The following is a 14586-nucleotide window of genomic DNA, read 5'->3' on the forward strand; positions in this document are numbered from 1 at the left end:
CAAAATCTCTGGGATGCTATGAAATCAGTAGTAAGAGGAAAATTCATTGCATTGAGCTTATGCATTAAAAGTATAAAGAGTCAACAAAAAAATGACCTAACATTATATATGAAAGCCCTAGAAAAAGAACAGATCAACACCAAAAATAGGAAAAGATGGGAAATAATTAAAATCAGAGCTGAAATCAAAGAAATTGAAACGAAAGAAACAATTCAAAAAACTGACAAAAAAAGTTGGTTCTTAGAAAAAAATAAACAAAATTGATAAACCCTTAGCCACATTAACAAAGAGAACAATAGAGAAAACTCAAATAACTAAAATTTGTGATGAAAAAGAAAATATCATGATGGACACTACTGAAATACAAAACATAATTAGGAGCCGTTTTGAAAATTTTACTCCAACAAAATAAAAAATTCCGAAGGCATAGACAGATTTCTAGAGAAATACAATCCACCCAAACTGAATCAGGAGGGCATACACAACTGAAACAGATGAATTTCAAGCAATGAAATAGAAGAAGCCATCAAAAGTCTACCAACCAAGAAAAGCCCAGGACCAGATGGATTCTCAGACAAGCTCTACAAGACCTTCAAAGAACTAATTCCAATACTCCTCAAAGTATTCCATAAAATGGAAAAGGAGGGAACCCTTCCAAACTCATTCTATGAAGTTAGTTATCACCCTGATACCCAAACTAAACAAGGACATTAAGGAAAGAAAACTTTAGACCAATATGATGAACATAGATGCAAAAATTCTTAACAAAATTCTGGCAAATTGCATATAAAAATACTTTAAAAATATAGTGCACCATGATCAAGTGGGTTTCATTCAAGGAATGCAAGGTTAGTTCAACATCTAGAAATCAGTAAGTGTAATTCACCACATCAACAGACTTAAAGTTAAGATCCATATGATTATTTCGATAGATGCAGAAAAAGCACCTGATAAAATACACCCCTTCATGCTTAAAACACTAGAAAAACTAGGGATAGTAGGAACATACCTCAACAGTGTAAAGGGTATCTATGCAAAGCTCAAGACCAACATCTTTCTAAATTGAGAAAAACTGAAAGCATTCTCTCTAAAAACTGGAACAAGAGAGGGATGCCCTCTTTCTTCACTTCTATTCAACATTGTGCTTGAAACTCTAGTTATAGCAATTAGACACACCAAAGATATTAAAGGGATAGAAATAGGAAAAGAAGAACTCAATCTATCACTATTTACTAAAGACATGATTCTTTATTTAGAGGATCCAAAAAACAATACCAGAAAATTTCTAGAACTAATAAATGAATTCAGAGAAGTAACAGGATATAAAACAAACACTCATGAATCTAATGCATTTCTATTAATAAGTGATGAATTCTCTGAAAGAGAAATTAAGAAAACTGCCCCATTCACAATAGTCACATACACACACACAAAAATAAGATAGTTGGGAATCAACCTAACAAAAGAGGTGAAAGACCTCTACAATGAAAACTACAGAACACCAAAGAAAGAAATTAACGAAAACCTTAGAAGATGGAAAGATCACCTGTGTTCTTGAACTGGCAGAATTAATATTGTCAAAATGGACATACTACCAAAAGCACTGTACAGATTCAATGCAATTCCAATTAAAATCCCAATGACCTTCATAGAAATAGAGAAAGCAACAGTGAAATTCACTTGTAAAAATAAGAGACCCAGAATAGCCAAAGCAATCCTTAGGAGGAATAGTGAAGCAGGAGGCATCACAATACCAGACCTTAAACTATAATACAAAGCCACAGTAACAAAAACAGCATGGTACTGAGACCAAAATAGGCAGGTAGATCAATGGCACAGAATAGAAGACACAGAGACAAACCCACCTAAGTACAGTCATCTCATACTAGACAAAGGTGCCAAAAACATGGTGGAGAAAAGACAGCCTCTTCAACAAATGGTTCTGGAAAACTGGAAATCCATATGCAGCAAAATAAAATCATGTATCAGAAGGAACACACAAATTACATAGATGGCAACGTCCTCCTGTCTCTACTGCCCTTAACAAAAACTTTTTTATCACAAGTGGTAGAAATATGTTTGTGCAGAGAGCACTACGCTACATTTAATCCCTGTACCCTACAAAAACACTTTCAGAAGCAGTCAGTGAACACTGATGATGGATATGACAAATCATCCTAATTTACTGAAAAAGATATAGCAAGTTTTAAGTAATCCTGTTTAATCTAGTTTGAGTTGATGAGATGCTTTAAAGTAATGAAGTTGAATTTCTCCAGAACCAGTTGAGAACTCTAAATTTACAACAGACCATTACTTAGGTAACAAAATGAGTGCATATTTAAAAAGACTATATCCTATGAGGAAAAAAAAAAATCAGTAAAATCCATCTGCTCTTATAACCTAGTCAATTGCTTTTCATTTCCTTTTATTTTTTTTTTTTTTTCTAAAGAAGCCTTAGAAAAGAATGGTTTGGGGCTGGGGTGTGGCTCAAGGGCAAAGTGCTCACTTAGCATGTGGGAGGCCCTGGGTTTGATCCTCAGCACCACATAAAAACAAATAAATAAAATAAAGGGACTGTGTCCATCTACAACTGTGCAAACACTTCCTGCCTGCATCACTGAGTAATTCTCAGGACAGTTCTCTACATTTAATGGGCTGTCACACAATCTATCAAAAATGTGTATGAAAGCACCATTTGGAAGAAACAAAATTCCCCAATTCTTTGTCTTTAGCTATTAGAAGAAAAACTTCATGGAAAGAAATCTCTCTAATATTTTACAGACTATTTTATACTTAATCTACTACTTTAAAACAGTTATTTTAATTCATAATTACCTTTATACTTTCAGGCAAAGTAATTTCTGTTGCTCTACAATGCGGGACAAGACCTTGAGCCTCTTCCTGCACTTTCAAATGATCTGCCCGGTAAAGGGTTGAGAAGAGGTGACAAGGAGTTGGGTTTTAATACTCAGCAGTCCACAGGTAACTCAGTATTTTCTGAGGACAGACTACCCGATTCAGAAAATGATAGGTGTAAAGCCTTTTAAAAGAAAAAGAAAACAACAAAAAAATCAGAGTTTCAAGAAAAACCCTTCAATCTAAAGATTTTATTGACTAACATATTTGAAGTCCCTGAATAGCAAAATTATATGAACTGTATACTAAATATCATTAAAAATATACTATATACTGAAAAATTCTGGAAGGAGCTAAATTAATCTATTAATAGTAGTTTCCTCTAAGAGGCAAAAATTTGTTGTTGGAATGGGGCGTATTTCACCTTTTAGTTTTTACTAAATAGAACTAACACTTTATATAGTACTAAGATGTTGCTATCAAGGTAGAAATCTTCCCAGTGTCTGAAAAAGTACCTAAAGCCTTTGAAACTGGAACTTGGGCTAAGATGCTCTTCCTGCAGTTAACTTTAGGTAGGACCCTTAAAGGCCATATTTAAGAAACATTTTCAGATCTCAAAAATCTGCCACTAACCTATTTTGCTGTCTTTTCAAGTCAGTATTATTCACAGTACAAGAATTCTTTTAGGTAAGGTATTCTTAGGCAAAGAGGAGAGATTGAGTCTTGTGGCATTTTGATAGCCTGTTTCCATTAGGAACAATCATACATTTACCAAATGATCACAACAGAAGTACTTGTAGGTGTTGTTGGAGAAGTGGACAGCAAGGTTCAGTGCTATGCTACAACTTATGGAGGTAATTGGAGGATTTGTTTTGAAGATTTACTAAAGGATCAAGTTGAAGAACTAGCTTAGTATGGAGGGGTTCCTCTGAGTGATAAGCTCAAAAAATTGTGTTAAAAAATTGATGAGAGTAAAGAGCAACCAACAACTCTCATCTACTATGCCTACTTTCGTGCAGGTGACCATTACAGCAATTCTTACTGTAACATACCAAGTCCTTTATATTGGCTGATGCCATCTACTCAACTCTGGTAAAGATAATCACTTTCAACCTTCTCTGCAAAACTATTTTTCAAGCAAAATGCTTCTGAGAAGCATACAAATACACATGCTAACAAAATTTAAAAAGTATTACCTGGGGTAGTTCAGTAACCGTTGTTCTTTCAGATAACGTCTCTTCCCAAGGCAAATCATCTTCTTGATTAGTATCTAAAAACAGGTTAAGAAAATTGTCCTTTTACAACGTAAATGATGCTTAAGTTTGCTTTAAATGTGTAGACAGGCTCACCTGGCAAACTACTTCTCAGTAAATGCCAGTGCACACAAATTTATACACACCCAAATCAATCCTATCATTTTTCACTTTGGGTCTTAACTTTAATATTAAAACTAAGAGATAAAATGGTCATTTCTGCGCATTTGGTAACTTACAGTACAAACCTTAAGCCGAGAGACCCCAAAGGTTTCAGAGTAAGAAAAATGCTCATGATGTCTGAAGAGATTTGTCCTCAACATTCCTCCATTCCGGGCAGCTTTGTGTGCAAGAAGCACGGTGGGAAGGGGTTCCGGACTTTGTCCGTCCAAGCCGCCCTTGGGATCCCGCAGCAAGGCAACTTCCACAAACCCCGCCTTTCAGGAGCAGCCGTCCCCAAGGCTCAGGGCACCCTGAGGCTATGGCGACCAGAACTCTTCGCGCCCATTTCCCTGCCCCGTATCTTAGAACTTCCATCCCTAACTCGTAACTGGCCCCACCATGAAAGACTAAAGCCCTTCTCCCGGCAGGCACGAAGGCACTCACCAAGCACGGCATCTCCTGTTGGCCCCCGGGCAGCCCCTCCCGGGCCTCCGCGGCTACCCAGTTGTCCAGGCGGGCGAAGGGGTTCCTCGGCCGCGGTCGGACCGCCCACTCTACCGCCCGCGGCCGGAAAGGGCCGGAGGGGCAGCCCGGCCGCCAGGGCGGCAAGGCGTGGCTCCCGCAGCTCCGGAGACCGGGAGGCGGCGGCTTCATGGCTCCGGGACCTTTTCCATCGGAGCCGCACTATGTCGGGCGGCCTTTTGAAGCTCGGCGAGTAGCCGGGCACCGAAAGCGCCAGGACGCCAAGCAGCTGAGATCCACAGACCGCAGAGCAGCTCTTCCGGCGCGCGCTCCGGCCCCGCCCCCACCTCCCGACGTGACCCGGTCCCCGGCTGCGTTCCTCCGGGCGCGCCACGGGCTCCGGGCGGAGCGGGCAGTGGCGAGGCGGTCCTGGCTCTCCTGCCAGGGTCTTGGCCGTGGTCCTGTCGTGAGATGAGGCGGCTGTGGGCAGCACTTGGTCCAGGGCGGGTGTGCACTTCCCCATTGGGCATGGAAATGCCTGAACGCTACTAGGTCTGCGGTAGGGATGTCATCACCAGGGTACAGCATCTGGACTCTTGAGCCTTGGTGCTGAGCTGCTTTCGGGAGCAGTGGTGACCTCTAGAGGTGGTGACAGGGCCAGAGCCTACCCCAACCCCCCCTTACCCAATGGAGAGCTCGGGAGATAGCACACTTCAAGCTCAGTCCCCCTATCCCAATACCAGGCCATCCCAGCCCTTCACGCAAATGCTCTGCAGCTCCCACAGGACAAGTTACTGTGATCCTTGTTCCTAAAGAAACTCGAAGCAAATGCATATTTCACAACAGAATTTAAGTGTGTATGAGTTAGATACATTGGGACCTGAAAATATATTCAAATGCTTAAATTCTGACAGCAAAGATTTAAGGTGTTCAAAATGGAATTGACACGTAACTAATTACATTATTTTGACAGTATTATCAATAGAATGGTGTGGATTTTGCTGAAAGCAGTTTTCCTCATGGAAAGAATTTCATAAGAGAGGCAGATGTGTAGAAAAAAAATTACTAAAAATGACTTTCAGAGTATCCCTTCAAATGTTAATTACAGAATATCTTGATCATTTGTACAGTAATTTGGAAAAGATTTTTCAAATATGTCAAATAACTGAACATCTTGTGAGTCAAAAAACATGCTTAAAAACTGAACAACTTGCTTTTTTCTTCCTTGATTTTTCTGAACAATTTCCATGGAAACTTTTGCATCATACAGTGGAATAGGTTCATACAACTGAGGTCTGGACAGAAAAAATTATTACAAATGTCACAGATGTTTAGAACACACTGGGCAGTAGTTTACAGTTGCCATAGTTCAGCCATATTACTTTAAAATAAGTCAAACTTGTCCATTAGTATCTCCACTGTTAAAAGTGGTTAAGTTTTCAAGGGGAAAAATCCTACTTTACCCATTCTAAGTAATAACTATATTGGATTTTCCCCTCTTTCCAAACCATGGGTTTTTTGGGGAGAGGAGATGAAAAAGACCAAAGAGCAAAGCACAGAAAGGAATAGAGGGCAGGAAACTCACAGGACACTTCTGGTGGTATATCACAAGATACACTTTGAGAAATATTAAACAGCGGGTATTTATCTAAACTAAATAAGATATGGAGGCAACCTGTATACTATAAAAGCTGAAACAGAAATGGAAATGCCCACATTATTTCCTTGAGAATAGAAAAATAAACAAAAATTGATTTGGTTACTTTAGCATACCCCAAAATACCAACTGATAACTTCTCCATCACATCTTTTAAAATGCGTAGCTGGAAGGATTGTTGAGGTGAAAATATTAAAGAGAAAGTATTAAAAACATTCAATAGGCAGAAGATACGAGGCAGGTCAATTTTCTTTCAAGTTTTGTACTCTCAGAATTCAAACTGATGTTACAGAAATTCTGTAAGCTGTCAAATTTACCTGTAAAATAGGAATGATTTGAGAGAGTTGGTATAACTAAGCCTAAATTTCTAAACACAAGTGATAGGAGCAGCAACTAAGGGATGACCACTTTTAACCCAATGAATGAAGACAGAATGACATATTTAGCACTTACTTTACATCTCTTACATCTGGTTGGTAACAGACCAAAGTATGTGCATGATATGTGTCACTACCAGAATCAAAATAATGTAAAATTTAAAAATTTTTGTTGGAAATGTAAGTGAAATTATAATATTGAGATTGAAAGTCTATGTAATTGCTAATACTGAAGAATTATTTAAGGCATAGAATAAAAAAATTGAAAGGAGATGTCTGTGTTAAATCAAACTTGTGTGAAGTGAGTGAGGGGGCCGCTGTACAGGTGAGAAATAAAATTTGATTCTGGACTTCGGAAAATGTAAATTAGAAAATATGATCATAAGTATTTTTAAAAGTGAAAGAGGAATGAGCTAAACAACATTAATTCACATATTCACATCCCTGCAAACTCTCTTTATACTTCTGTTACTGAAATTGCTCTGGGTGCAGTGACTCATGCCTTTAATCGCAGAGATTAAGGATGCTGAGGCAGGAGGATCGAAAGTTTGAAGCAACCTGGGCAATTTAACAAGACCTCATTTCAAAAAACAGAGTCTGCAGGATGTAGCTCAGTGGTAGAGTGTTCCTGAATGCTGTCTTCGGTACTGTGAAACAAACAAAAGAAATTGCTACTTCTTTGTGTGTGTGTGTGTGTACATATAGATGTTCCATGACTTAAGATGGGATTTTGTTCCAATAAAACCACACTCTACCTTAAACATATCATAAATCAAAGTGCACTGAATACCCTACCAAATATCCTATTTAACAACACAGTACACTACAGAGTATTGGTTGTTTCTCCTCATGATCTGATCTTACAGCTAACTGGGAGCTGTATCTAACTGTTGCTGCCCAGCATTGCAAGAGAATATCAGTATTGTACTGCATATGGCTAGACCAGGAAAAGATAAAAATCCAAAGTATGTTTTCTATTGAATGCATGTTGCTTTGGCAACATCAAAAAGTAAAAAAAAAAAAAAAAATCTTAAGATAAACCATTGTTCAGTTGGGGACTGTCTGTATATAGCATATATTTTTTGTTTTGGAAAATTTTAAGTATTTCATATAAACATGTCATATTTCAACCTGATCCCAGGATTTGTCAAATAGATTAAAGTCATCTTGTCATGGGTAGAGGTAGTTTGAGAGAATTAACACAGGACAAACAGTCAGCCTAGATTCTAACATGTAAGATTCAAAACATGCTAATTGTATTTGTTTATTTCAGGGGGGTACTGGGAATTGAACCCATGGGTGCTTAACCATGAAGCCACATCCCTGGTATTTTTAATATATACATATATATATATATATATATATATATATATTTTTTTTTTTTTTTAAATTTTGAGACAGGGTCTCGCTAAATTGCTTAGGGCCTTCCTAAGTTGCTGAGGCTGACTTTGAATTTGTGCTCTTCCTGCCTTAACCTCCCTGAGCCCCTAAGATTAGGTGAATGCCACCATGCCTAGCTATTATTTGTAATAGCTATATGGTGTTTTCTACTGTTCAGATCTCATGTTATCCTAGGTAATTGTGATGTAGGACATAACTTTTTAAATAAGAAAATAAAAAATTTATTAGAAGAATATTTAAATCAAAATATTTTAGACTACTACATTTACTACATGAGAGAGTTCTGAAAGCTCCTTAACATGCAACACATTTAGTGCTCTCACTACATATTACTTTTTGTTTTTCTTTTTTGTTTGGTCGCTGGGGATTGAACCTCGGGCCTTGCACATGCTAGGCAAGTACTCTACCACTGATCTACACCCCCAACCTTAAATGTTACTATTTTAAACCTTTGAAATAAATCTGTCATTATTCCTAGAAGGGTTGACCTTTGCACACATCACACATATATAACTGCACATATTTGACAAAGGTAATGTACGATTTTCAGTGGATACAAATATAAAGGTATGTAAATCCATTCACACAAAAGTTATCATGTAAGAATTTTTTTATCCAATGCATTGAAACTTATGGAGCACAACTGCATTTAAAACAGTCATAAAAGGAATTCTTAAGAGAAGTTGACTGTGCCTGAGAGAATTTTGTACATTTGTTTTTGGAACTCCTTTCTCATTCTCACAGAGAAACTTCTAATTACATTCACCAAAACTGGAATGATCTGACTTCATTGACTAGATTTGTCTCTGATGTCTTTTTTCTTTTTCTTTTTTTTTTTTCTTTTTTTCTTTTTTTTTTTTTTTTTTGGTGGTACTAGGGGTTGAACCCAGGTGTACTTTACCACTGATCTACATCCCTAGCCCTTTTTTTTTTTTTTTTTGAGACAGGGTTTCACTAAATTGCTGAGGCTGACCTCAAACTTGCAATTCTGCCTTAGCTTCCAGAGTAGCTGAAATTACAGAAATGCACCAACATGCCCAACTGAATGACTTCTATTTTTAAAAATCCAGATGCATCCTCATTTGATGAAGATTTCTTAGCACCAATATTTATAAAAACTAACTGTTGTACTGTGAAACATTTTGTGCAATGATACTATCATAGGAGTAATGTGTGCAACCTCTCAAGGCAACATGTTTAATGTCAAGTTAAAGAGAAAATCAAACCATCTTCCACATAACATTATGGTTTATTTCCTACTCTGAAAGGAGGGTGACTTTCTGGGTATGGCTCTGGTTCTGCCACTTGCTATCCTTTAATTTCTTCAACTGTGAAACAGGGATAATAATGCTTGTATCTCGTAGATTGTTTTAACATTTAAACAAGTACCTGCAAGACACTTGGAACACTGGCATACTCGAGGAGAGTTAATGGTTAATTTTTGTTTCTTATAATCATAATGAAAGAATTTATAAGTAGAGTACAAGATAAATTTCAAGCCAGAAACTCAAGTCCATAAAAGAAAAGGATATAAAGATATTTTCCTTGTTGTACATTTAACAAATTTCAAATTTCATTATTAAGAAAAGCCACCATTGCTCCCTTGAGGGAAGGGCAATGGCTATATGGAGGATCCAACTTTGACAGAATAAATAAAGATCAATCAATTACTGTGAGCCTAATAGCAGAAAGATGATTAATATCATGAGCTAGAAAAAATTCTACAAAAGTTAAATAATGTCCAAATCACAAAAACTCAGTAAACTTTAACAGCATGTAAACTATAATGTTGGTATAATGTTTTATTTTCTATTTTATGGCCCCAAATGATGATGAAACAGCAAGGTGTATAGTTTAGATGAAGGGCCAATCTAGAATCCTGGTGCTGAAGTGATAGAGGTATGTTTATGTGATTTCTGGCCATTTTACTTACCAGTCACCTTCATAAGAATAGTAGAAAGTCAGTCAAGATGGGCATATGAGAATTATGGTATTTATATATCACCTATGATGTATTTCATTTGAATTTTACTGAAAAACATTTGGAAGATAATGTATTGATAAATTTAAATAGTAATTCCAATTTAAATTAGGAAGTTGTGATAATTTTTATAGAGAAATATTTGTTAAGTATATGTCAATGATGTTTATTACTAAGAAAAGATTGCTATTTGAAATATAGTTTTTTAAAAATTATTTTGGAGATTGAACCCAAGGGCAACTTTCCACTGATCTACATCCCTAGCACTTTTATTTTTTATCTGAAGGTAGGGTCTTGCTAAGTTGCTGAGCCACCCAAGTCACTGAGTTTACAGGCATGCACCATTGTACTGGATTACTTTAATATATTTTTTAAAAATAAATAAACAAATAAAAAGTAAAAAGGTCTGGAATGTAGTTCCATGGTAGACTGTCCCTGAGTTCTTCCTAGTGACACAAACAAACAAACAAATAGACAAACCAAAAAACCAAAACAAAAATGTTATACTATAAAAGGGAAAAAATACAGATAAATTTAGCAGGATAAATATCTGATTGGTTTCTTCAGAAGGGGGAGTAGAAAAGCTGAACACATCACATGGTCAGGTCTGAGCATCATTTCCAGGATGGAAGGCCACATTCAGAAACATGACCATATGAAAAGAAAAAGAGACTGTAAGGGCATTGTTTAAGTACCTTCAGGAATCTAGCTACCTCTCTTTGTATACTGGAGCACTTGAAACACTCCATTTGTATTTGGACCAGTAAGGTGAGCACAGGAAAACACTACTACCCTGATAGATCTATTTCTTCCCATCTCTTCATCCATAGACCATGGTCCTGGTCAAGCCCCTGCTCCTGTTAATCTCTCCCCCATCTTATGGTTTCCCTGTTCCATTCTTGCCCACATATAATCTATTCTCAAAATAGGAACTGGTGTGTACTGAGTGAGTATATTTCCTAAACATATTCAGGAAAGTACATGAAACATAAACACAACTGCATTAATAAATAAAAAGCAAAAGGTAAATAACTACCATCATAGAGGAGAACCAGTGCATAAGGATCATTCCAGCAGCCTCCTCTTTCCCCCTACCAGAGGTCACCATTCTAACTTGATTTCTGACTCACCTTTATAGTTTATCACTCAAGTATGCACTCCTAAACCATCATTCAGTTTTGCCTGGTTTTGAATATTTATCTAAATAGAACCATACCCTAAGTATTCTTTGCTATATTGCATTTTATGTTGAACATGTTTTTTTTTTGGGGGGGCCCTTTCATCTGAGAGGTTGTTGTGGCACTTTGGTTTTTGTTGTTTTATGGCATTCCACTATGTGTAAACTCCTTTGGTTATCTATTCTCCAGCTCAGGAACATTTGTGTTGTTTCCAGTTTTGTCAATGGCAAAGAGAATGTTGCTAAAAATGTTCTTGCATAAAGGATACTGTTACATTATACATGATTTTCACTAGGATATTTACTTTGGAGTGGATATCCCAACTCCCAGAGTATATTGCTTTTGACTTAGTTACACACTTTTCAGTGTGCTTGTATAAATTTACTCTCCCAAAGCATTGTCTTAGTACAGTAAACTCTTTAGGAGATTTTTACATATTTGCCAGTCATGTGTATAATGATATAGTATAACGGTTTCTTACTGTGACTTAAATTTGCTTTTCCCTTACTACTGAAAAGGCTGAGCCTTCTTTTCATGAAGTGATTGTTCAAGTCTTTGTCAAACTTTCTATCATCCTTTTTCTTATCTGTTGACTTAGAGGGATTCTTATAGTCATTTATGCTGTAAATGTTACAAGTTGAGCCATTTGTCTGTGTGCTACAAATATTACAAGTGAGTATCCCTTATCTGCAATGACACCTCCCATCTAGAAAGATTAAGCTGAAGATAAATTCTGACTTTAAGTACAGTTCTGATAAAGTCAGATGTAAAGATTTATATGAAAAATGCTTAGCATGTTATTGTTGTAGCATCTTAAACTTATAGCCTCACAATAAACCATCCTCTGATTTAATTTGAAAGATTTCTATGTAACAACTGTGAACAATAAATTACCAGAGAAGAATAAGAATTAAACCACTAGCAGCAACAATTGCAACAGCAAAAGCATTGATAGTACTCCTCTCTCAGGAAAAAAAAAAACATGTCCAGGTTTGAGAGCAAGGCATAGAACATCTATACAAAGATGTTCTCTGGCTGCACTTTTGAGAAATATCTTTTGGAAGTTGCTGTACCTATGATGACATCATATCATACTGACGAAAAAAGGTAGACTATGCAAAAAGCAATAATTAAAGCTGGAAAACTCAAAGAACATGGTAAAAATGGAAAAGTGCTATATATGTATACTGTACATTTTTATGTTTGTGTGGGGATTTTCAAATGTACTTTGTGTTGTTTAGATCAAGAAAATTCTGTGCATATTAGGAGATTGATCTTAAGCAAGTACCTTGTCAAATGTTCTGGTGATTAACATAAGCATGAAATCCAACTAAAAGTTATTTTCAGTGCAAATTTGTTCTACTGAAGCAGGCAGTGCCTGCTTTTTGCCAGAAGAAACAAGTGAGGATATTAACACTCCACACACACCTCTTTAAATTTCAGTTGGTATACTCCTCATTCATTTAATCACCTTAATTTAGAACCATAACTTGTCTCACAGGATAATGTCAAACTTGAATGACTCTTATTCTACTATCTCTCCACATTCATGAAGGCAACTTGTTGACCTGAATAATAAGAGCTGATTGAACATAATTAATAACAATTGTCCTATGGCTTTTCTCAATTAATATCCTAAGTCTTTCATCAGTTTTTAAAAGCAAAACACAAAAAAAGTGTTAAACTGACTTAACCTTTTATCTTTCTACTGCTCAAAACTGGTATATGAATAAATTGTTAAGAATCAAAATATGGATAATGAAAGGACAGAAGAAGAAATCAGTAAGAAAACTGGATTTCACAAGCACAGATATAAGGGCCTGGACAAATCAGTTATGTATAACCCACACTGAAATTAAGTAATGACCTAGAATTACCCTTTTCGTGGAAAATTTTACATAGACCAATGAAGGACTACCATCCTGGCAAAGAATAAGGGGGACAGGGGCTACGAAGTAAAAGACTGATGATTTCTTTCTCTCTTTTTTTTTTTTGAATATAAAGAAGTTCTAGCAAGTAATGCTTTGATGATCTTAGAAAAACCTCATTAAATATCATGTTTGTACTTTTCCTTGAAGGTATTTACATTTAAGAATTAATGACACTTGGAAAATAAAATTGTTTTTTTTCTAACCCAATATATTTGGATAATAAATAAAAAGATTAAGCCTAATATAACATTTTACTAAAAAAAATTAAGATGAAGTAAAAATATTTTCTATCTCTATTCAAATTATTTTAACATTTTACATATTTTTTGCAATTAATCATTATTTTTATGATGTTCTCTAGCACAACAAAAATTTGTTACTGAATAGTGCATTATTTTTATTACTCATCATTGAGTGAACTTCTATTTAGACTTTATAAGGCTTTCTCAGGGCTCCTTGTGTGATTATTATAGAATTATTTTAACATTTATAGTTTATTTTGAGAAATTTAAAGAATTAAAGATGCATTTTAGAAATTGATATTTAATTTAAACCAAAATTAAGTACTCACAGAAATTCAAAAAGTAAGAGAAAGAAGAAAATGGGGGAAGAAAATGAGGTATCAAATTTATTTTCCACTTATCAGGAAAATATTTGCCTTTGGTATTTTGGGATTGACTTATTTCACTTAGCATGATATTCTCCAATTCCATCCATTTATCTGCAAATGCAGATACTCCATAACTCCTTGAGTCTTGGAAATACTCCTTTGATTTTAGACCATTGCATTTCACAGATTATTCAAACAATAATTCATTCCTTAATTCATCCATTGTTCATCCCCTTACTCTCACAAGAAACTAGTGACTTAATGCTTGTAATTGTCGAGCACCATATCAACAAATGCAGGACTGAAAGATAGGAAATAAGGATTGGAGTCTCAATTTTCCACTTGCTGCTTTGCCTCAGTTTTTCTGACATGGCTTCTTCAACTGTAAATGTTTTTGTATAGATTGAATTATACATGCAAATACAGAATTAGTACAGAATCACCTAGATGAATCACTACAGATGCTAACTCAAGTCAATGTTTTTCTCTTATCTTCACCAACACATTATGTGTTAAAAGAAAGGACCCCCAGGTATGCTGTGTTCTAAAGTAAACCTTTTTTTTTTTTTTTTTAACTTTGGTGGAGAATCTGAATTGTGAAAAATGCTGTAGAGAATATCCCTGGATCAGTAAAATCTTTGTAAAAGTAGCCATAGTACAGGGCAGGGGCTAGGGAGTGACAAAACTGAAAGCCAACACAGCAAACATCAACTCTCTA

At 35.9% G+C, this 14586-nt stretch overlaps 1 protein-coding gene across 1 annotated transcript in view; it reads right to left on the reverse strand.

Moving 5' to 3' along the window:
* Positions 1-5256, reverse strand: part of LOC124961223 (protein downstream neighbor of Son-like) — a 48711-nt gene extending 43455 nt beyond the window's left edge. The window contains exons 1-2 of the mRNA XM_047519910.1: positions 4716-5256; positions 4053-4126 (exon numbers count right to left, since the gene is read on the reverse strand). Of these exons, the coding sequence (XP_047375866.1) occupies positions 4053-4126; positions 4716-5256 (615 nt within the window). The remainder of the gene's footprint in view (positions 1-4052; positions 4127-4715) is intronic.
* Positions 5257-14586: the final 9330 nt, after the last annotated feature.

The sequence above is a fragment of the Sciurus carolinensis genome, chromosome 12 (assembly GCF_902686445.1).
Source record: "Sciurus carolinensis chromosome 12, mSciCar1.2, whole genome shotgun sequence".
Lineage (NCBI taxonomy): Eukaryota > Metazoa > Chordata > Mammalia > Rodentia > Sciuridae > Sciurus > Sciurus carolinensis.